We start from the raw sequence: 23,859 nt of genomic DNA on the forward strand, positions 1-23,859 counted from the left end.
ATTCTGCTCATCTCTTTGCTCATCCAGCCATTCTGGGGTTTCTTGCTGTCCAGAGGAGCACTAAGATTGGCATTTCCGCTGTGAGTTTGCAGAGGAACTTTTCTCCATCCACCTCTGCCGGTTTGTGTCCGCCATTGGCCACTGGGAGATCTGAACCAGCCGGGACCCGCGCCACAGCGCCCCCTGCAGCCACCGGGGAATCATCGCACCCGCCCTGCCCGGCCGGGAGCCAACAGCGCCCCTGCCGGCTGGGACTGTAACTGCACCAAAGGGGAGGGTGTGTCTGTGTGAGGCTGTCACTGGGTTTGGGACTGGGTTGGTTGTTGCTATCATTGCTGATACTTGTTTCACCTTGTTATACATATTAGTAAAAACTGTTTTTCCCTTTTACCCATATTCTTGCCTGAAAGCCTGTGATTTTCAGAGCTATAATAATTCGGAGGGAAGGGGGGTCATATCCACCACTCCAAGGGGGGTCCCTGCCTTCATTGGCAAACACGTCTCTTTCAAACCAAGACAACTACTGATGAACAACCTGCAAAAGCACAAAACTAATTCTAGTTTTTAAACTAGAAATTTTAAACTAAATTCTAGTTTTTAAAACTCCTCCATGGTAAACAAAGCACATAAGACCATCACAGGAAAAGCTAATTCAGTTATTTGCATCCTTTTTCACCCCAATAGAGCACAGGAAAATTGCCATGCCGGCATTCTTCCAGACGGAAACTGTACAGAAGCTGCCTTGGAGTGAAGTATATGTAGAACCAGTAAAAAAAAAAAGAAGAATAATAAATTACCAGGGCTTAGGCATTTTCAAAAATCCATTCATTTTACAACTCTTAAAGAAATACCTGAATGACTGYCCATGTCTGTAACATTTGCTTCAAAACCCTTTTCTTCCCACAGCGCTGGAAAGCAACTGATGAGACCATTTTCCAAACAGAGTTCCAAGAAGGTTCTGAGAAACTACAGACTGGTATGTTATCTCTACAGGGCACTTCCACAAGATTTGTAATAAAGAATAAAATCAGAGTACATATGAGTAACTATGACACCGTGAGAAAGTCAACATGAATTTTGTGAGTGCAAATCATACCTCACATACCTACTCGAACAGAGAGGAGAAGCATAAAGGAATACAGAAATCCTGTCTATCTAGAATTACAAAGGATTTGAGTTCACTGCTGGAAGTTTTTAAGGAATTCTAARTGGTCACAGAATAAGACTGCATTGATATCCTGAGAGTTGATTGAAAAATTGAAAATTGCAGTAAATGGTCAATATGAATGTATGACTATATAGAGAGTAAAGGGTGCTTATATCTATCTRTCTATATGTTTATATGTATGGACAAATGCTATATAGGTCCTAAGATGCAGTGTAGGTGCAAWCCTGAGTTGAACACTGATGGCCTGAGGGCTACCTCAGCTATCCCAGCTGGATACCCCAGCTATCTGCTGTGACATGGCATGASCCTCCTCTAGGTTTCTGCTTGTACCAAGATGGTTCTTCATAGCCTCACTTTTCCTGGGCTGCCTAAGCCAAGGTCTCTTTGTGACTTTTTTCCCTTAAAGTCAAATTTTGCCCCTTTGTTGGTATTGTCTGTATTTATCATATAAAATGCCCATATCCTGGATTTGAATACTTGGTGTTAAAGCCAAGTATCTTCAGAAGGGAGGACAGCACCCACTTTGGGACACAGAGAGTGCTGCACTGCACTGCAGTGGTTGATGTATCCACTGCCCTGGGCAAATGGGGTCAGTCAGGCTGCACGGCTCTGGCTGCGTGCCATGGTCTGACTGAGCTGGCATTTAAGTTTTAGTCAGAGGGTGAACAAATTTCATCATTGTTTTTATTTCCCTGCTTGGAATTCCTGCTTGATAATCCAGTCTTTTCATGACTCCTCCTGCACAGACAATACGTTAAATCTTCCATTTTCACAGTGGTACAAATGCTTAAAAGTAAATTTTTCTTAAGATTATCTAAATATTTGAAATATGCATATATAGATTTCAATGAGGTGAAGTATAGTTAAAGAAAAAGCATCATGTCAAGCTAATATGCACCTAAATTAATTCTCAAAGACTATAAAATTCCACACCATTGGTGGTGCTAACACTAATAGCCAGGACTGACAATGTACTAATCACYCTGGCTCTAGAAGACCAGGCTGGTATTTTAATCACACAAACGCTAATTGCCTGGCCTTGCTGGCATTAAAATTGTTATGGCAYTAATAGTCTGGGCAAGACGGTATTTTAATCATCCTGGATCACAGCCTAGAAATGTTAATTTATAACATTTTTGTCTTTTTATCTAGGTTAACAAGAGGTCTACCGCAGATATGATCAATTACAAAATGCAGAAATCACAATTTTAACTTAAAACAGAAGCAAAACAGGGGTCTTGGCACTCACAGTATTGGAGACTTTTCCATTAGTCTTCCACCTCTTCCCCATATTTAATCTTTTTTTTAACTTCTTTTCCTTGCAGCATCCTTTAAACCCCATGTGAGTCACTTGAGACACTGGAGAAAGAAGTGTCTCAAGTGCCGAAGAATTTACTGTTCTAAATATTACAGTTTACTGTTCTAAATATTACACTACAATATCCAGCTAATGCAGTTCCGTATATGTAACTTCAGAGGATTAAACTCTCTGACTATTGTTGATATTAAAAAAAAGTTATTTCAGATTGTCAACAATGCAGCTTATCTTCAAATGTCACTAATTAGTTATCTGTTGTACATTCCCCAGCTTCAAAGACCCCGCTTAATCTTTGCTGTTACATAGTACAATTCACTCACAGATGGATTTTGTCAGAAGGTTTTATAGCTAAATTTAGTTTTTTATCACCTTTAATTGGAGGTGGCTATGCTGGGGGCTGGGACRAAGAATTAAACAGAAAATTGAGTCTTCCAACTACAGCTGAGGAGTGTGATCTCGCAAGGCCTGGAAAAATCCAATAAAATGGTGGAAGAAATAGAACTCACTTTATGAAAATCACAATTAATTGTGATTAAGATTTTGTAATTTGTTTCATGTTTCTCGTGGTGTATGGCTTGTGTTTTTGGTTTCCCCCAGCCCAGTGCTGCCCAGTGAGAAGCCATCTCTCGCTGTTCTGTCACGGCCACAATGAGTGCCCAAGAAGCATCAGGGGATGTGACTTTGTGCCTCTCCCTCCATGGACTTCATGCAGAGGCTGCTAAGGCTGTGTGTGAGGAGGCATCCTGTTTGAAGAGGCGAGAAGGGAAAGAGGAAGAGAAATAAGAAGAATTGTTTTAACCAAAAGAGGAGGCAGGTGAACTTCATGAAGCATCAGMTTTGCAGGCCATTCATTTGAGTAGCTGGCTGCACCTCACCCATGTCAGCACCAATAAAAGTCCTTCTAAACTCAGCATGAGTAACCATGAGCCTTCTAATTTTGCTTGATTTTCACAGCTGGGATGCTGAAGGCATCAATGAAATATTTATTTTTGCCTTTGTTTTAAAAAGTCCCCGSAAGGGAAATTTGCCCTTCACCTGCTTCCCACGTGGAAAGACCAGCTGCTTTTTCAGGCTCAGTTTCTAGACACAGAGCTGCCCTCAGCTGACATTCTTCTATAAGAAGATTGCTAATAATGCTAGTCATTTACAATCTATTTTCACTCTGGGAATGGAATTTCAAAGGAGAGRTCTTTATGCCTGCTGCTTAAAAAGGATTTGAGCACTTTGTGAGAGAGTGCACTTAAAACTCATTTCAACATCTTGTTCCCCATTGCCTCCTATCCTTGTAATGCTTCCTGTGTCATCTGTGGCTCCATTCCCACTCCCCTATATGGATTTTTTTCAGCTTTCAAAATGTGACATTGATAAACAGGGCTGATGCCATCCTACTGAACTGTGTGGCCACCATGGCCACGGGCAGTTGCAGCCGACACGCATGCCCTGTTCAGGAAGGCCGTTCTCAGCGTGCCAATGCATTGGGGCCAATCCCTTCAGCAGTGAAACTGAGGAGCAACACGACAGCTGTGTGAGATCATTGTGCTGCAGGAGCTTATCCAGCGGGGCAATGTTTTGGAGACTGGCACTGCATGTTTTCCTGGCTAAACAGTCTGCTCTGCCTGGTTACAATGTCATTTTATTTATTGAACTCAGAGAGGATTTCTTACTGTTTCTGTGATTAAAGCTGAGATGTGATGGCCAGAAAAATATATTTTCCTTGAACTCTATGCAACAAAAAGCAATATTGTGGGGACAGTGTTGTCCCTACAGTTCACTTTTGCTCAGTTCCTCCTGAGCTTTCATGATCAGGACCCCAAATATAAGGATGTTGTCCCCCTCTGCCAAATTGCGTGTGATAATACAAAAAATTTCACTCACTATCAGATGTACTTTAATATGAAACAGGCTTCTTTTCCTTGCAAGAATAATATTTCATTTTATACAATGCAGCAGTAGCCTCTTAGTGTTTGCAGTATTACTTTAACCTTCAATATGAGAGAAGTCAGCCTTAGCTCCTTGGCAGGAAAACAGATTTTTCTAACCAAAACCAGCAAAGTTGTAGTAAAGTCCAGGAGTTGTCTAAGGAGGAGTTCTCTGTCTGTACAAAGCTGCATTAGCACTTTGTGTTTGTTTCCTCTGCCTGTCTGAAATTACCCTGTAGAGAAGCTGTTTCTAGCACATCACCTGKGCAGCTCAGGACTGCAGAGGAAAAAGAGAGCTCCAGACTCCCTAGAAATCCCTAATCTCATTCTTTCAGCCAGTCCTGAAACTTTTGTGAAGTGCTGTGTTAGCACAACACTTTAAGGAAGACTGACAGGTTGGAATGATGTGTTTCTGGCAGAAGCCTGCTGGATCATAGGAAGGGGCAGCATCTTGCATGTCGAATTCAAAGAAACACAACTGGCAAGTTTAGGACTCTCAGGGGAAAGGTTTCTYGGTTTTTCTTGAGGACAACCTGGCAGGTTAACATGAGTGACTAAGGGAAGAGAATGAAAAATGTAAGCAATGTCTTAAATGCTGAGGTCTGCTTTATGCAGTTGATCACATGAATAGGARTATGAATTTGAAGTTAATGAGGAGATGAGTTTTAAAACGTGGRTGTTAACAGCTACCTGTGCCAGCTTGAACAAGAGAAATCAAGCTCAGGATGCCACTGGTAGCCCGCAGACTCAGAAGARTCTTGATGTAATCAGCTGATGCAATCAGCACTGACAAAATTAATTTAAATAAGTCCTGAAGAATGTGAGCATAACATGTTGTTGGCAAAACAGAGGCAGAACTCTAAAGGTACTTACTAAAGCTGCTATATAGACAAAAGTTTTCACACTTCTTTAAATTGTGAACATTTGTGAACATTCTGTGACACAGAAGGAGAGTTGAAAAGTGAAATAAATAAGCAGAAAATCTATTATTTCTATTGTATAAGCTGAAAAAAMCCCACAAAAAGTGAAGAAATAATGCAGCAAAATGTCAAGAAGCAAATCTGAATTAAACAGAACCAACCACAAAATTGGATCTGTTACAGGAAACTGTTCAATACATGCTATGCCTTGAGTAATATCTCTTAAAATTGTGTCATTTTGGCCTTCTGTCTTGGTATCCTTCCACATCTGCTTGACAACCCTGTGCCTGGAGCTTGTACTATGCTTCCGAAACATGAGGTTAGTCAGGACCRTATCTCTTTAAAAAAAACCCCACACAGACAAAGAAAGAAAAAACCCAGGCTGGGAAGGGGGAGCTAAAGCCTCTGCTGCATTGGGCCGTCTGGATACAGCGGCTGCAGCAGCGGTCACACATCYCTCCGCAGCCTGCTGATTTTGCAAAAGAGGGGCAAAGGATCGTTTTGCAGTCCAGATGCTGTCAAACACGAGCAATCAGTGGAAGGAGCGGCACAACGAGCAGAAAAACGTGGGGAAGGAATAGTTAAATACCGAGCTTTGTCCCGGCCGATGCTGTCATGTAAGTACGAGCTCAACAGCAGATCCCGTGGTCACTGCAGCTGTTTGTGGGAGATGTTTTATCGGTATCCTGATGCTTTKAGTACTTACAGGTGGAGAAAGCATTAACTGCGACTCATTTCATAGTGTATTTAAGCAAATAACCGTATTGTCTGTGTCTCGACAGGATTTTTGAGTGACTCACAGGCTGCGGTGTGTTGGTAGGGCGGGTGAAGAGTAGGACTTTGCCCATGAGCTGATTCTCCTTTTTGATGGCTTATCTGGGCTCTGCTCKATAGATGTGCTAGCAGATTACTGCAGCACCACCCTCCCTGTGCAAAGGCCTCTCGCTGAATTTCAGCTCTGCCTTCAAGAACAGGGATACACAATACATTTTTTTCACACTCCAATGACTGACTTAATTAAAAAAAATCCAGAATTACTTGTTACAAACTTACTTCATGCCAACTACTCTATTTATTTTTTTTTCTCATGTATGGTGTTGTAGAAGTTTATGAAATTTTAATAGTTTCATGTGTTACCATCAGGAGACTAGTTCTTAACATAGCTCTCCCAAAGAGAGTGCCAAGTATGATTTATTACTCTAAGGAATGTACACTTTCCTATCTTTGGTTTGTTGCTAGCTGAAGCCGATGTATGTATTTTTAAATATAAACCTTTGTTCTTATGGAAATCCATTGTCTTTCTCTTTGGCAAATGAGTTGCTGTTTTTCATTCTGCATGTGCCCTAATGATCTAGTACAGCTTTAAAAACAAGTGAAAAAGCAGAGCTAGGGCAAGTTTACTGCACCACATTTCTCAGCAAATTTTTTTTGTAATCAGACAAAATTTTTGTTGTAACTAAAACTACCCATGTCAGCAGAGTGGAAAAATCAAAGTAGTCAATATTTCTGTGTTATTTTATGAAAATATGAATTTTACTTTCATCTGTCTAAGTACTGCATAAAGCTGTGGTGATTTTTCTCTAAACCAGAGCATATAATCTAATTGATGTCCTCTGCTATTGCACCTCGGTACTTAATGCAGCTCCTGCAGAAACCACCAGGAGATCTCACTCCAGCGTCAGGGGAGGTGACAGCGGGGTAATTGTGACAAGCAGCCTGTGTGGGCCTGTTAAGGGGGGTGCGTAGTTGTTGCAAGGAGGAGCCTCCTTTTGTGCATTGCTTTTGGGACTGGCAGAACTGCAGCGCCTGATGGTTAGGACTTCAAGGAAATACATCTTGGTGGGGATGTCAGGTAGAGCCTCCCTCACACTGAGGAACCCACAGGAAAGTTTTTCCATCATTGCTTTTGAAGTTGCCCTCACTTTGTATTCCCAGAGGTATTAAAGCTCCATCACCTGTCTATTTGCAAAACAACTTCTTATTGCTTGCTACCAGGAACTGAATTATAACAGGCCAGATTTATCCCTTAATGAGCTCATAGCAAATTATTGTTACCTTGGGAGTACTCTGGCAGTGATTGTGAATGCTGGTATTTTCAGTGTCCATTCTTGTCCCTTCCTCTCCTGGGTCAGGATGGTCACCCTCTCAACACCCAGCAGAATCTCAGGTTGGAAAAAGGAATTACAAATATTAAGAAAGTAATCATATGSAAGAATACAAGGGTGATAAAAAAACCCTCAGTTCCCCGTACCAAATTTCTGTTCACCTACTGAAAATGTGCAGGACAATCAGATAAAATAGTTTTACAGGCTGTTGGGAAAAGATAGTGGGAAAAGTTCAGGTCCTGTGTACTTCCATGGTTTTCAGCAGAATACACTGGGGTGAATTAGGCATTTTTAGGGCCAACTCAAAAACCTTATGTTTCTCTGTATTTCTTTCTTGTTTTCCTGTTTCTTAGATGTGATGTTTTTTAATGATCTCAAAGGCAACAGGCAAAGATTTATAAAAGTATAGTAAAGAGGACCTAAGATGCACAAGTTTGGACCACATTTTCTTGAGGGTCTCTGTAAAGTTAATGGAAACACAGCAGCACTTCCAGAAAAAAACTGATGTGTCACATATCTAAAACTAAGTCCATGGTCATTGTACTTCACAATGTTTGGGGCTCCTTGGACCCTACTCTCAAAAGCAGAGTTTCTAAAATACTGGCTGAATTTTTATGTTAAAATATACAAAAGTGTAGGCTTTTATAATGCAAAAGAGCATTTTTCTTGTAGAGTTTAAACAGTGTCTAGTTGCCCAGTTTGTATGAACCCTTGGAATAACACACAGAATTGAACACATGCATGTCAGATTTTGAAACAGTTGATCTTTAGGAAGATTCAGTCTTTTTTTGAAATAAGTGTTCATTCATTCATCAACATTTTTTGTTATACACACAATTATTCAGCAACTATTTCTGCCTCAGCTAAGAAATATAATAACTCACACATTAATTTGGTATGTTAGGTTGACATTTTTCTCCTAAGTGTGCATTTAATGGATATATTTGCATTTTAGCAGTCTTGAACTAGATCTTTAAATGGGGTGATCTAGTTAATTAGCATTTTTCATCTTTTTTTTTTATTAGTTCAGCAGAAGATGGTCACTGTTTGGAATTTTTAGCAAATGTGTTGTTGGTTATGATGGGGATTCACCAGGGCTGTGTGAGAAAGGAAGGTTTCATGTTTTCTGTGAAGACCTGCACGTGTTTATGCCCAAAGGAACGTACAGCCATGAAGGTCAGACTAGAAATAAGTAAGTCTTTGCTGTCATCCCTAAAATTACCTGTGGAAACTTTCTTCACAAAGGTAAAATCAGAATAAGGCATTATTTCTGACAGGTGATGATTACACTTGTGAGAGGATGGTACAGGTATTTCAATCTTCTCTGGTGAACTCTCAGGGGGGCATGAATGTGTCCAGGCTTCTCTCAGGGGTAAGATTTGGTTTCTTTCTTCTTACAGGAGAATGATACAGCTGGCTGCATATACCAATCACCACCTATTTGAGATATGACAGCTGGTGGAAAATAGTAAAGGTCTGAGCTTTAGCACTCTGGTCTCTCACAAAGAAGGAAATAACAATGTTAGTATTTCAATTGCCATTTTGTTTGAGATACAGTTAATTTTCTTCTTAGTAGCTGGCACAGTGTTGTGTTTCAGATTTAGTATGAGAATAATGTTGATTGCACACTGATGTTGCAACTGTTGCTAAGTAGTGCTTACTCTAAATCAGAAACATTCCAGTTCCCATGCTCTGCCAGCATGGAGGCGCTCAGGAAGCTAGAAGGCAGCATGGCAAGCATAGCTGAGCCAAACTAGCCAAAGGGATRTTCCATRCCATAGAGTGTCATGCCCAGTCTATAAACTGGAGGAAGGGGCTGATTGCTGTGCGGGGATGGGATGAGAACTGGTCAGCAATAGTTGTGCATCACTTGTTTCGTTTGGGTTCTGTTTCTCTCTCTTTTTGTTGTACCCCTTTGCATGAAAACTATTGTTATTGTTGTTTATTTCTCATCTCAATGAGATGAGAAACCAATGGGTTTCACCTTTTTTCTGATTCTCCTCCTCATTCCACTGGGGGAAGATGGGTCAGCAAAGCATCTATGTGGTACCTAATTGCCACACAGTGGCACCTAGTTTTAGTTAAAGTTTCAGGGAAGCAAAAGGAATAGTCTGTACCCTGTAGGACAGGTTAATTACCTGTCTATCTCTTTGTTAGTTATTTATGGTGCAATGCGGAGCTCTGCAGATTAAACATTAAAATTATTGTCAGATTTTAACTAATGTAAGCTGAGGTCCTGGGGAATGTGATGGTAGCTTCAGAGTCGTCTGATGTACTTTACAAAGAAAGCATCAGCTGTCACCAAATCCTGTCCCATAAAATCATTTATACTATGAAAGAAATTATTGCTGTCTAATGTCTGGAGACCTTTTGGGAGAGAAGGGAAATTGCAGGACTGAGTCCTTGATTTTTTCTTATGCTACCTGCACTTTCCCCATAAAATACCCTCTGTAAAACTTCCCCTTCCTTCTCAAATGTGTCCCTCCATATTGTTCTTTGTCTCCATCCCAGGACAATTCCTACATGAATCACCACTTCTGATCAATTCTCAGGAGGGATTTTTTTGTAACACTACTGTCCCCAGCCTGCCCCAATCCTCTAGCAGCACTGAATTTCTCCTACTCCCCAGGGCACAGAGGTACTGCTCAATAAGAGGTGGGGAACTAAAACCTGCTCAGGTCCTTAGCTCTCTGTGCTCAGAGGTGCAGCCAAGCTCCTGCCTGCATGTTCTGAGCCAGCATCTCTGTCTAGGGCAGTCCATGGGTAAGAGATGCAAGATGTGCACTGGAGGATGATTTTTGCACTATAGAGAGATGTAGAACCGCATTCTAGGTGCCAACATTTTTTAACTCACTGCTTTCATACTCATATTGGACTGACATTGGAAATACTTCTCTGGATCTTAACATCAGCTTGTGTTGCCCCACCCTGAGCCAGTAAGGATCTCAGCTTAACACTGTTGATCTACCACAGCAAGGTAGATTTAAGAGCTGAAGAACTTAAATGGCTAAAATTGCTTTCTGATTTGCTTTGGTTACTCCTGCCAATGGTAAAAATATCTGTTTGAATAGTGCTGGTTGTTTAAATTGTATATAGTGTATGTATATGGGCACAGGGACATCCCACAAACAGTAGTTGGGGTGTGTAAGGCTCATCACTTTGGAACATGCACAACCATATGCAAAAATCTATTTAGTTATGTGGGTTAGCAAGACTTTCCCTACTGCAGAAAAAAAACCGGATCATTAGATTTGAAAGAACTTTTTTTATCTTCTATGAGAGATCCACAAAAATGTATTTACTGTGGTTTCTCTTTAGCTGGGACAAGGATGATGTCAGACAAGTTGTGCATGCCTTGTCTGATAAATAATAAATGAGAAGGATMCTGCCTCCTCTTCAGCTAATGGATTAATGTTATAGCTGGATGGAAAAGCCACCATCTTAATTTATGGAACATAATGGAGCAACAGAATTGCTTAGATTCCCTTAAGTGTATTTATCCCGGGGCCTTCTGCTTGACCCTTTATATTGGTCTTTGTAAAATTCAAGTAACAATGAGGTCTTACAGTTTTCTAAAAATCCCCAAGAAATAATAGAACAAAGTGCATGGGTTTTGTTGGTCAACCTAAACTCTACAATTTAAAAATCTTCCACATAACCTTTCAGCATGACTTCGTTTATGAATTATTAGCATAGGAACTRCAATTTGAAGTGTGCTTCTCCCTTCTTTCTTTTTATTGCAGTGCTTGCAGAGAGAGCTTTGTTGTTATAAGCTTCTCATTAATCATAATTTTCATTAATAAGGTGCAGTTTAATCAAGTAGTTCAAATCACTCTGCAAACACYTGTGAATGCATCTTTATTTATTTATGCAGCATGTGATGCTTAATATAGCTCTTAGTGAATAATATTATGGTTGTTTCGCATGTTGAAAAGTACATGTTCTGTCCCTTGGTTATTTTCTTTCAATGTTAGGCCACCTTTTTAGCATTTTTGATTGGGGAGTGAGGGGGAAAGGGCATTGAAATAACCCTCCAGAAAGTACTGTGTAGAATTGGGTATGTTGTGAAGCAATAGAAGAGAAGGAAGAGTTGTCAAAYCATGGGCACAGCAAATCATGGCAGGGTTTTAAGGATACTTTTTYGACAACTGTTGCTGTCATGAATGGCACCTACTACATAAACAGGTGACATTTCAGTTCTTTTCACACTTTGTAGCATCTGCAAACGACTTGGGTATTCTCAGCTTTTAGAAGATTTCCTCTCCCCCTGTCTTGGTATGCTGTATCAAGCCCCATCTGTGYTAATATCCTTGCTTCTGCAGCATTTGGCATTCCTAGTGGAAAATTTCCAGTATAATGCATTCCAGTTTAGAGACAAGTTCCTCCACTTATGAAGAGGAAATTAATACAGATGKATTCCCTGTCAATTTTAGCTGACAAATGACAGAGAAAAAAACACTTCYAGTCATGTCTGTCAAATTCTATCCATACTTGTGTAGGTATGTAGTGATCATAAAAGATTCTTCCCTATTTTCTAAATTATTTTAATTTAATTTTAAAAAAWTGAGGAAATGAAGATAAAGAGAATTTTTAAAATTAACATTATARCATTAAATAACTGAACAAAAAAAATAGCCATGCAACAAATGCTTCAGAAGTATTTATCTGTTGGTCTGAATACCCTTTGCCAAGTAGATGAACTGCACTCATCAGAGCTCATGTCACTCTTGAGTCTGTTTCTGACACAGCTCCCTATCCTTTGCAGGAAAATTTGAGTGGTTGCTATGTGGAATTGTTCTGAAGAAAGAAGAGAGCCTGCAAAATATTACCCATTTCTTWCTTATAGACCATACTCAACACCAGTCATGGAGAAACACAGGGCTAAGTCTGTGCTAGTAAATTTGTGCTCTAGAAGTACCATTTTTACATTATGTAACCATCATTATTTCAGCCCTTTTGACCTAAAATGAACTCTGYTTCTTCAAAGCTCCCACAAATCTCTGAAGACGGCTGGGATGCCACAGGGGACAGAGAGACCTGGGAGCAGTACTACCCACTGGATGCAAAGCCCAGATCTAGCCTGGTTCTGACCTTGAGCACACTTACTCAGTATCTGATATGCTGAATACCACACACAGAACAGAGTAAAGCTGGGCACAAGTGCAAACCTGAGAGCAGTGGCTGGAGAGCAGTCCTGCAGAGAAGGATCTGGAGGTGCTGTGGGCAGTAGCTCAGTGGGTCAGTAGCGAGCACTGGCAGCCAGGAGGGCAAACTCCATCCCAGAATGTGTCAAACAACATCACCAGCTGGGCAAAAGAATGGGTATTGCTTCACTTTTCCATAGACCAAGATCAGCCTGATCCAAAGTCATACTTTCTCTTCTCTCCTCTCCTCACAGGTCTGATAGRTTTGTCCAGGTGGCTGTGATGTATCTGTTTTGAATTATGTGTTTTCTTCTAAAAGCTGCAGATTGGGTGCCTTTATTCTAGATTTGATACTACAGAGCTGTTCATCAAATGAACAGTTATTACAAAATATTTTGCCCCTGGCCTGAATCAGGCAGTCCTGTGGTATGTCTGGGTGCAAGGCAAAATTGATGTGTTTTGTTTTTCTACCTTTAGTTGAGCAGCCTTGTGGTATGCTCGGGTGCAAGCAAACAGAACAAAATCACCAGCACCAACACTGAAATTCTCTGCCAGCTGACTGGACAACAGTGAGTTTCTGTTTTAGGAGAGCACACTAAGGCAATTTTTTGCTTAATGTATCCATTAATTTTTGGTTTATACCCTTACATTTAGCAAATCTGAGATGCATGACTGCATCACTGATGATGCACAAAGGATCTGTAGTTGCTCAGAACACTTTTCCYCAGTATATACTACTAATCTTTGATTCATTAAAATATTTCTGACAAAAACTGCAATTTCAGAGGTAATCTAATTTCTTCCAATTAGAGTGRATTAACTTTAATTCCTACCTCAGTTAGGGAATTTCAGTTTCTGCACTTATTTTTCTGCTAACCATATCATCTTGATTCCCATGTTGAATSATAAAAATAAAAGGCAATGCTACTTGCCTTTGTTACCTTGCTCTGTAATAGGTTGTGAATGAGGCTTTCTATGTAAAAAGTCATGCCCAGAAATAATTTGGAAGCTGTTGCGGGACAGGAGATGCATTGTTAGGTGAAGAAGTAGACTGTGCACAGCCTGCAGTCCGAAATAGCTGYCCCTGAAAGGATGAATCAGAGCTCAGTTTTGTCAGACGTATTTATGTCAGCAATTCATGCTTGTTTCACCTGGAGGTCCCTCAAGCTAGAGCTGTCTGATATCTAACACCTCCCAAAGGACAGAATGACCTGGCAGGCTCATGATGTCATCAAAATTACTTCATCATAAGCTTTCCAGTAACTCAATGTGAAGAAAGGTTCTTCACAAGAGTAATTAAGGGTAGGATAAATATCAGGAGAAGGTTTGGCTTCATAAACACTCATTTGAAAGTTGTTAATATCTTCCCCTCCATTAAAGTATTGGAAATATTCTATCACTGTCGACTTGAAATTCTGTCATCAGGCTTTTGTCAGTCAAATGTGTATTTCTGAGTTATAGTCTAAGAATTTCAATCTAACTCAAATTTGAAAGAATGAGATACTACAAAATACATTCATACAATCAATCAATCAATCAATCAATCAATCAATCAATCAATCACATGTATGTATATCTGATACAGCTTAGTGCTTTGTGGCTATCAATCTTTCCTGAATTGAAATAACTACAAACAAAAGGGAACCTCCACATAATAATAGTTACACATTCAGTGAAAGCAAAAAAAAAAAAAATTCCACACTTGAAAAAGCTTTGCTTCTCAGGACTTTCAAATTACTATGATAAGCAATCCTTYCCAGTCTTCATTGCAATAATAAATAGTTTTTAAAAATTAAATAAAAATATTAAAAATAAAATAAGACCCTAAACTGTCCTTAGGAGACAGAAGGTCAAACCAAGAACATGACTACTCTTACCATTAGGCTAACATCCCTCCTTCCTGGCATCTGTATTTCAAGGTGACCAAAGGGAAAGATGCGAGGCCAGAAAAATTAGTGAGGCCACCTATCATTTTGATGGCATTCAGGGAATGGTAATGCCTAAATCAAACATCAATTCATTTTACTCACTGAAGATAATTTTTTTAAAGATCTGAACCCATCTCCTCTTAATTGAAATGTTGAGGTAAGATCAGTAGCAAAATTTGGACATAGTTAAACCCGTCACTTGAATGTAAAAAAAAAATTATTTTAGTTACAATGTGTGAAAGGTTAACTTTCCATATATATGTATTACTTATTATAATTATGTAGAATTTGATTTACTTAATAAGTAAGAAAATTTCCCAAGTATATTTTTTTCTGCTATAAGCATTTGAATGTAAATGAAGAGTTATTTGTGTACATCTAATCAAATAGATGTACACAATATTGTACACAATAGATGTACTAAATAAGAGTTTATTTAGTACACTTCAGTATACCTAAGCCTGAACTGACTGTTAGTTTACAGTTCAGGAGGCAATACATGAGGAATTTGGATACCAARTTAGGTATTCAGCATTTAGGGCATAACTGAAATAAATAAGTTTGTCAGTAAATAAGTATTCTTTCTAAGTCCACCTTTGAAATAAGTTCAGTTACTCTTTCAATTTAAGTGCTTATCTTCAAAGTGTTTTAGGCACATTCTGAGACTTCATGTATCTGTTATAATGATTTTCTTTGTACAGCGCAGTACAGCGTCCTTACATAATCAAGAGGGGTGTTTGTTTTTCCTGATATTTCAGTCACTAATAACGTTGCAAAGCAGTAATTAAGATGTGAGTTTTCCAGGTTATTTTTGAAGAAAAGTGGTTGAAAGACATATTTTTGTAGTAAAATCCAAACAAAATCTATTTCAAAAAGAAAARAAAKAGAGAGAGARGGAAATCTGTAAAAGTACTCAGTTCCCTTTCCTTCCTTCCTGTGGAAYTGTATTTTCAGAGCACTTGGGCAGCTACTTTTCCTTCCAGCCCTGTATCACTTACRGGGACTGACTTCAACAAAAATGACRTAATTATCCTGAAAATTTAGTATTTTCTGTAAAAAGACTCTGTAAAAAAAGTTCCTATCTTGTCCTTTATCTGGCTTCTCATCAGGTATTCATGAGACTAAAACATCACTGTTAGATAATTCATACACTCTTGCACTGGCAGGTCTACACAGAACAGTGTGCTGCTACAGTGAATGGTCCAGAGTGTTGGAGACACTAGAAATTGGTGTTCAGCTCAGACTTGGTGTACCCTGCTTTAGAGCAAGAAGAGTTTATCAATTAAGCTGTGTGTCTYTGAAGGCATCATATTGTGCAGTCAAGTCATAACTCATTCCTGCTGTGTTTTCCTCAGCTTAATAGYCCATTGTTTATATCTTTGTGACTGCAGAGCTCTTTGGGCTTCTGTATTATTGTTCATAGACAGTATCAGTTTCCCATGTCATTGGAAAGCTCATGAAATTATTCAGAACTAACAGTAAGCACAAATAGTTCTCCCTCTGATTGTCTTTTCATATGGCAACCACTGCTTTCAATATCAGAGAAGGGGTCTTAAAACCTCCATATTTCTGGAGAACCACAGTGAGGTTTTAACCACATGGCTCTTTCTCTCAATTTTGTGGAGTTTTTTTAAAGACTTTCCCTTCAGCTCCTATGCATTGTTCAGAAATTGCTTTGAGACTTTWCTTTTGGTGTCTGAGTTCATCAGATTTGATGAAAGGATTATTTATGCATAACTCAACCACAAATGACTGTAAGGTCATTTGAATACCATAGAATCAAACTTAGTCATACTATTCCAAGTAATTTTTAGAGCTTTTGTATTGTTGCATGTAATCRTACTTCCTGAGTCACCTTTTCCGTAAGTGAAATATTGCAGCTCTTGTACTAAGCACATTTACTTTTTAAGAATTGTGTTGCTYTTGTTCCTCTACAAAAGAAACAGGTGAAGTTGATATAAAACCTATTTTTGGTTTCAGTAAATTTAAATCAGTCTTATTCTTTTATGCCTCTGAGACAAATTTCCTCAACTCCTTGGTTTAAAATAATGATCAGCTGATGTATCCATGCAGCATTGAGCTGTGAGGAGATACTGGCTTAATCCTGAGAACAACAGGGCTGTCAGCTCCACTTGCTGTGGTGCAGGATTGTTACTGCTTGTCTGCTTCTGGTTTTGGAGCTAGTGGCTGCTCTGTTTGCTCAGGTAATGGAACTCTTTTCCAGTATGTGGCACAAAGGCATCCATACCAGAACTACAACTTACTGCTGAGGCCTTCACTGACTGCTGCTAGAGACTATCTTCCATTCTTTAATAATAAAGAAGTTTATACACAGAATAAATTTCAGTGATTGTCAGATGACTGCCATGCTGTGAGGCAAAGAGCAGGAGAAGGTGCTAACTCAGCTTGATAGAACCACAGACCCTTGCTGCAGGTGATAGAATCACAGAATTGTTTGGGTTGGAAGGGACCTTAAAGATCATCCCRTTCCAACCTGCCTGCCATGGGCAGGGATGCCTTCCACCAGACCAGGTTGCTCAGAGCCCCATCCRACCTGGCCTTGAACACTTCCAGGGATGGAACATCCACAGCTTCCCCAGGCAGCCTGTTCCARTGCCTCAACACAATTGCWGTAAAAAATTTCTCCAGAAYATCTTATCTAAACCTATTCTCTTTCAGTTTGAATMCATTTCCTCTTGCCCCGTCACTACAAACACTTGTAAAAGTCCCTCTCTATCTTTCTGGTTGATTGCCTTCAGGTACTGGAAGGCYACAATTAGATCACCATGAAGCCTTCCCTTTTCCAGGCTGAATAATCCCAGTTCTCTCAGCCTTTCCTCATAKGAGAGGTAAACCTTTCCTYAAATCTTCTTGMTGGTCCTCCAYTGGACTTWGTACAGCACAGTACCCTTCACAACTGCTTTCCTGCTTCAGGATATATAAACCTCCTGTTGTAGTCTTGTTCGTTCCAACAGAAATCACCACAAGGAATGATGGGTTTGTAATCAATTAAATTGTGCTTTTAGACTGTATAAAACATAAATTGAGCATTAGCTACTGCTGCACTTGTTCACAGATTTTCTCCTCTAAACTTCGGATTGTGTTCAGCAGTTCTGATGGTTCTTTTGTTCTACCCATGCTGCTGGATGGACTATTAACAATTTTGATTTAGATGTTATCAYTGAGGAAAGAAACTCAGTGWATATTATTTAGACTGATCCTAATATTAATTAGGATGGATGATGAGTGAACAGATAGATAATGAGACCACTAATGTTTTTTTAAACAAAATTTTCTGGAGCAGTATTAATATATATATACACATATGTGCTTATGTTCGTGTTTATGTGTGTTTGTATGTGTATATATGCATCTACCTGCTTTGTTGTCAAAACTAGATGTCTGTGTAGCTATACCTGTGGCTCCTACCTAATCACAGGCATCCACAAACCTGAAGATTGTTTTTGCTCTTTGATTACTAAACCTCTTCCACCAAAATTCAATTAAAGACACCCATAAAATCCTCCAGCAAAGGTGTTTTCTCCTAAAATGTAATAAAACCCCCAGTAGAAAAATGGCATAGGCATTGGTTGCAACTGAGTTTTTCCCTCAGGAGGGATTTATGTTTGGCTCTGGTAATAAATTCAATGAGAGACTGTTCTCAGATGCTGCAGCTCAGTATCATATAAAAGTATAAGGTAACCTGTATGACCAGGCACTGAGRAAGTGTAAGATCAGCAAGTTAAGTGTGTCAGAATAAATCTGTATCTGGTGTCTGACAGTCAAGGCTCTCTTCTTACCATGGGAGACAACATAGACATGACWGTGTTGAAATCTTTCCAGGGCTGAAATGAGATCTGGTACCAAACTGATACCACCATTTGGTTGCATCTATGCCGGCAAGACCAAGCACCTTCGAGGACTATTGGAATTATTTGCTGGTGCAGAGATGTCACTTCACACGGTGCAATAATTTACTTTTCTGCTAAGCAGACTATTTATTGAATCAAYAAATTTAGGCTGGTTTTAGGCGATTTGGACCTATCAATTTTCTGAACAAGGTGTGATAGTCAAAAATCCTAGAAATACTTTTGTTTTCCTAGCGTGTGTCAGTACCAAGAAAAGTAACATCAAGGGGTGACATAAAAAAGGACAATCTTTGAGACACTAAGCCTAGAAATAGAATGGAGTTTGAGAAAGTGTGTCACTCACTAATTATGRAGAGGCTGTCTCTGAAAGTTGTAATTAGCTTTCTATTATAACATATTTTTGCTTTATTGTTCCTCAAGGCAATTGAAGGTACTCAAATATCTTGAAATGTTTTTCATGTGTGATTTTTCTAATTACTTTTTAGGGAAACTGGTATAAGCTGCCCTTGTCTTCCAACCAAGGGTGCACACATTGTGCCTGGACCTCTTGAGCCTAGCTTTCCACTGCAGCCAAAATGCTTTCCTTAGTTCTCTCCTCCCAGCTGCAACCATTATGCAGCAGGGCTGCAGTGGTTTTGCTCGCTATGAAAGCTTTCACATCTGGGCAAGTGGGGCTGGATTTGCAAGGCCCTTTGCTTTAGTCTTCATTACTTAAGTGTTTGCTTTAGTCTTCATTACTCAAGTGTGGAGTTTTCTTTGGGTTATAAGTTAGATACACATCTCAGTATCTGCAGAAAGGAAAATCCATATTGAAGCCACTTAATAATATACTGTGCTAAGTTAAATTCTTTTTGATTCTTGTCACAGTAAACRTGCATTCAGAATTCATGCATTTTGACATTTAATTTTATTTACTGAGTAGGTTAAACCCTTAAGTATTAAAAAAAAGTTTTCAAGCCACAAATTCTACTTCCCTTTCTTTCATACCATTTGTATTTCAATATCATGCTTACTCTAATTAATCTTTTGCATTTTAGCCACAAGTTGTTTTCCTTACTGGGTCAGGAAGGAATGTCTGTGCATTGCTGTTTGAAGAGCGACACTCACAACTGCACATTATGAAAAGACTTGCAACACTGTCRGAGGCTCTAAGAAGGATTTACATTTGCACAGATGCAGGACAATAATGAAACACCACTGTCAGAATTCCCAGCTCTCTCAAATACATCTTCCTTCGGTAATAACTTAATGCTGAAGTATATTGTTTTCTGCAGCTTGACAGCACAAGCCTTGTGTCACCTATACACTGTTCTGGTGCAACAAAAATTCAGTGCAAATAGTTGCCAAAGGTAGTATAGGGTAGATGTTGACCTATGTACCTTGGGAGTGGGGATTARCTGGGAAGAGTTTGAAACCTCCCAGTGGAAAGTCATTGCAAGTTAGTTAATTTCTTCCCCTAGGAGAAATTCATTTGAATAGAAGGGCAGAATCCTTCTCTGTGGATGATCTGCCCAGCCTGTTATTTTCCTTGATGGCATAATTTTGGGTCCAGACTGCAGTGCATAGTGCAGAGGAATATATATCCTAGATTAGTTGCCAATTGTACTGGTTTGGCTGGGATAGAGTTAATTTTCTTCCTAGTAGCTTGTACAGCACCGTGTTTTTTTAATTTAGTATGAGAATAGTGTTGATAACACACTGATGTTGTAGCTGTTGCTCAGTAGTGCTTACGCTAAATCAAAGAATTTCAAGTTTCATATGCTTTGACAGCAAGCAGATGAACAAGAAACTGGGAGGGAACAGAACCAGGACAGCTGAACTGAAGGGGCCAAAGGGATRTTCCAGACCATAGAACCTSAGGCTCATTCTTATGAACTGGGATATACTGGCTGCGCRGGGTGGATCACTGCTCAGGGATGGGCTGGGCATTKGCCAGTGAGTSGTGAGCAATAGTTTTGGGGTTTTTTTAGTTTTCTTTTCCTTGGGTTTTATTTCTGTTTCTCTTTTAGTTGTATTCCTTTTTATTACCATTATTTCATTCTTATTAATATTAATGATGATAATTATTTCGAGTTTTAAGCTGTTCTTATCTCACCCCACAGGTTTTACCATTTTCCCTGGTTTTGCTCCCCATYCCACTGGGAAGGAGTGTGTGAGCAGCTGCCGGGTGCCCAGCTGCCAGCTGGTATTAAACCACGACATCYGCTCAGAGCGCGTCCTTACAGCTATGCGTGTTTGTCATTGTACCGATTGYGTGGTATTAAACTGAAGGAGAAGCAGGAAACCTCATTGCTCTGTTTCAGCTGTCCCTCTGTGTACCTACAAGTAACTCACAAGGCAGTTTATAATTAGCATCATGACTCACTCAGTACTGCTAACTGCAACTATGCCCTCAAAGGAAATGGCTTTTTCATACGCTTAGCTTCAACTGTTTTGTATTAATGGCCCTTCCCTTTTCCCTTGTGTGTCTTCTTCCAGAATTCCTGAGCTGATGTTAAGAAGTATCTTCTAGCAGGTTTGAGGGAGAAGACATGTCAGACTTTGGGCCTCACTAATACTCTTCCAACTGTGCCTGCTTCCAGAAAAAAAGAAGACAAAGCAGAAACAGCAGCTTCCAGAATTCCACTCTTTTTTCTAGAAGATAAATATAAATCAGTTGCTCAAGAATATAGCCTGAATTGAGTTARATAAACTGAACAAGATCTCCTTGCTTTCTGCGATCTGTCCTGTTACATCTGTTCTTGATTATAAGAGAATTAACTTCTGTGAACAATTAAACAAGTGGCTTTAAAAGAAAACTGGACAAGTAGCAGATGGTGAGGCACAGAGACATCTTAGGATGAAGTGAATACTGAGTTGACTTTCATATGCTTGGGCTTCCTGGTGTCCACTGAAGAGATGATCAGCAAAAAGGATTAAAAAATAACTTTCTAATTTATAAATCAAATATCTGCTTCATGTTCCTACCAAGAAGATACCAAAGAAAAAGAGACAATGGACATCGAAGATAAGAGCAGGTAAAAAAAAAAAGAAATCTCCTGAAATTACTGTTAGGCTGGCAGTAACAGCCAAACACCCATGCTCAGTAATTTAAAGAAGTTTGAAACTTGCCTAGTGTTTGTACAAAATTGCTATTTTTGAAGGTGAAATTAATTTCTTAAGTTACAAAATAATACAYAGGTAGCCGGTTCTGCTGCATTTACTTTTAAATTGTCTCCATGAAATTAATGGAACTGCTTGAAAAAACTCCTGTGATTGATGGGTTTATAGCATAACTTTCAATTTACAGTTTCCATTCACYATAGCACCTATTGAAAACATGTGAGTTTCCTTCCTGTGCTTGCCTAACTTTGAATTCATCATATTGTTTTACTGTATAAATGTATAATCTTGCAAATAACTAAAATGCAAAGCAAGTTCTTTTTGTGAACAGTGTCTAAACAAATTTTATGAGACAGATGTTTATTTATTGTTAAGTTACAAAACCTTCAGTTGTGATTAGAAGTGTTCTTATTTGCTGTCAGTGGGCCTCCAGGAAGAGGAGAGCTTCCACCCTCAGCCTTGCAATCTGCAGAATCYCCCTTGATGTGCAGTTCTTTAATGTACAGCCCCTGCATTTCCTGTGTGTTAGGAAGGTGGGCTTTGCATCGTGTTAGACAGTTGTTGTTAGCAACAGATGACTACTCTTTCAGGGTCTGTTCACTGTCTCCCTCGGTAATTCTGTGAAAATTCATGGAAGTTATGTATTTCCTTTTCCAGGTGGCAGTGGGATAGAAAATTTGGGGGTTTGAATCTCTCTTTTTCTTGTAGGTTAGTTAACTAGGCCCTTCTCAAGCAAATATTTTACATCTGGGCATCTTTGAGGTTTTTTTTCCCTTCTCTGTTTTTAACCAGAAGAGGATGCCATTGTGGGCTTTCTTCCCCTTTTCCTCCTTTCCTCTCATTAGGCCTTACATATGATTCATGTTTCTTCTGTGTCACCTATCCTGTTTTCTGAAGGATAAATTGTAGCTTGTATTTCCATATGGCACCATGTTCTGAGGGAGACAGAAGTGATACAGAAGTTGAAAAGGGCTGGGATTATCTGGAAGGGTATTGTTGAATATCAACCACCATCTGATGAAGAGATACTTGCAGATGTGTTTGAAATAGTGTCTTTGCATAATTTAGGAAAACTACTTGTCTTGTATTTCCTCCTATTTYATATTCTAATTTTCTCTATATACAAAGGATTCTGTTCAGAAGAATTCTGATTTGATGCCTAGAAAATGTTACAAAACTTTGGAGCATGATTAGATGCAGGATACAGAAAAAATAGGGATCAATAAGTACTTCTTAAAATGTTTAACGCATGTGTAATCTGGGCCATTTTAGTTTCTGAATTTATTTTCCTCAGTTATGGGGAAAGATACCAGCTTCATTGACTACATTGGAATTAAAATAAGAAAAATGTTTTTAGGTAGTATGAAAAAACCCTACCTTTGACAAGCTGACGACTCTGTGCCCTAAATGGAGACAAAAACCCCAGGCCTGGATAAATGAAGGTATTAAGGAGCCCACATTAGGTACTGAAATGAACTTGCAAATTTAGGCTCCACTTTTTTGATGTTTCAAGGTTAAATTAGATGTTCTAAATCTGGCCCTTTTATTGGCACCAAAGGCCAGAAGAAAATACCATCAGTAATTTAACATATTGCTTATTAAAAAWTGTATGCCAACAGCAGTTCTTGCAACACTGTAGTCCCTCCTATTGCAGTTCCCTAAAGAGCAATTGAGGAGTTTATTTTTAACATTTGGTTTAATCTTTTGCATATTTTGAAATGCCAAGCATTTTGTACTGGTRTTTTGTTATTTGTACCATCTGGAATCAAAAACTCCATGTTTTTTTAGCAATTCAAATTTGTGGAGTAATGGTTACAGTTCTATAGTTGAATCCTCTYCTCAAGGACTTAGCTTAAAGTAGTCTTTTCTTAGAGGTGAATTGAAGAGGAAATTTTACTTCAGCATTTGAGATTTTGAAACCTTATAATCCATTTGTGCCTTCTTGCTTTGCTCCGTATTTACAAAGAATAAACTGAAACAAGTTTTATAGATCTTTTAAGTATTTTCCCTTAGAGTTTGTTTAGTGCCATCAAGGAACTCACTTGAACACTAAAGCAAATCACAGAGAGACCAAAATCATTCGATGAAAATAAATGTCTGTTCCTGATCTCTGTGCCCTTAAAATTTTGCTACTTTTTAGTAGTATTCAAAAGTATCCTGTTCTGTTGATGTTAGACATTTAGAAATGCATCAGCTTGAAAAAGGAATAAGGTACTACTTCAGTTCTTCAGTGTTTGACTAAGGTATAATCATATAGATATTTGCTTAGAAGCTGCTACTAATGGTTTCCCATGAAGCATGAAGGGTACAAAGCAGGAGTATTGATTTAAACTCACTGCACCAATCCAAAATAAAACAGTTTCATCAAAATACCCAATTTGTGTAA

At 39.0% G+C, this 23,859-nt stretch overlaps 1 protein-coding gene and 1 long non-coding RNA gene across 2 annotated transcripts in view; both read left to right on the forward strand.

Moving 5' to 3' along the window:
* Window positions 1-4,260, forward strand: part of LOC130573907 (uncharacterized) — a 20,332-nt gene extending 16,072 nt beyond the window's left edge. Inside the window, exons 2-3 of the long non-coding RNA XR_008965366.1 lie at window positions 907-976; window positions 3,084-4,260. This is a non-coding gene — a long non-coding RNA (uncharacterized LOC130573907). The remainder of the gene's footprint in view (window positions 1-906; window positions 977-3,083) is intronic.
* A 1,362-nt stretch (window positions 4,261-5,622) lies between these two features.
* SACS (sacsin molecular chaperone) overlaps window positions 5,623-23,859 on the forward strand; it is a 56,557-nt gene continuing 38,320 nt past the window's right edge. The window contains exons 1-3 of the mRNA XM_057366733.1: window positions 5,623-5,942; window positions 19,409-19,608; window positions 20,474-21,388. Coding sequence (XP_057222716.1) covers window positions 21,366-21,388 — 23 coding nt within the window. The 5' untranslated portion in view covers window positions 5,623-5,942; window positions 19,409-19,608; window positions 20,474-21,365. The remainder of the gene's footprint in view (window positions 5,943-19,408; window positions 19,609-20,473; window positions 21,389-23,859) is intronic.

The sequence above is a fragment of the Malurus melanocephalus genome, unplaced genomic scaffold (assembly GCF_030028575.1).
Source record: "Malurus melanocephalus ecotype Western Australia unplaced genomic scaffold, MMel_1.1 scaffold_70, whole genome shotgun sequence".
Classification (NCBI taxonomy): Eukaryota; Metazoa; Chordata; class Aves; order Passeriformes; family Maluridae; genus Malurus; species Malurus melanocephalus.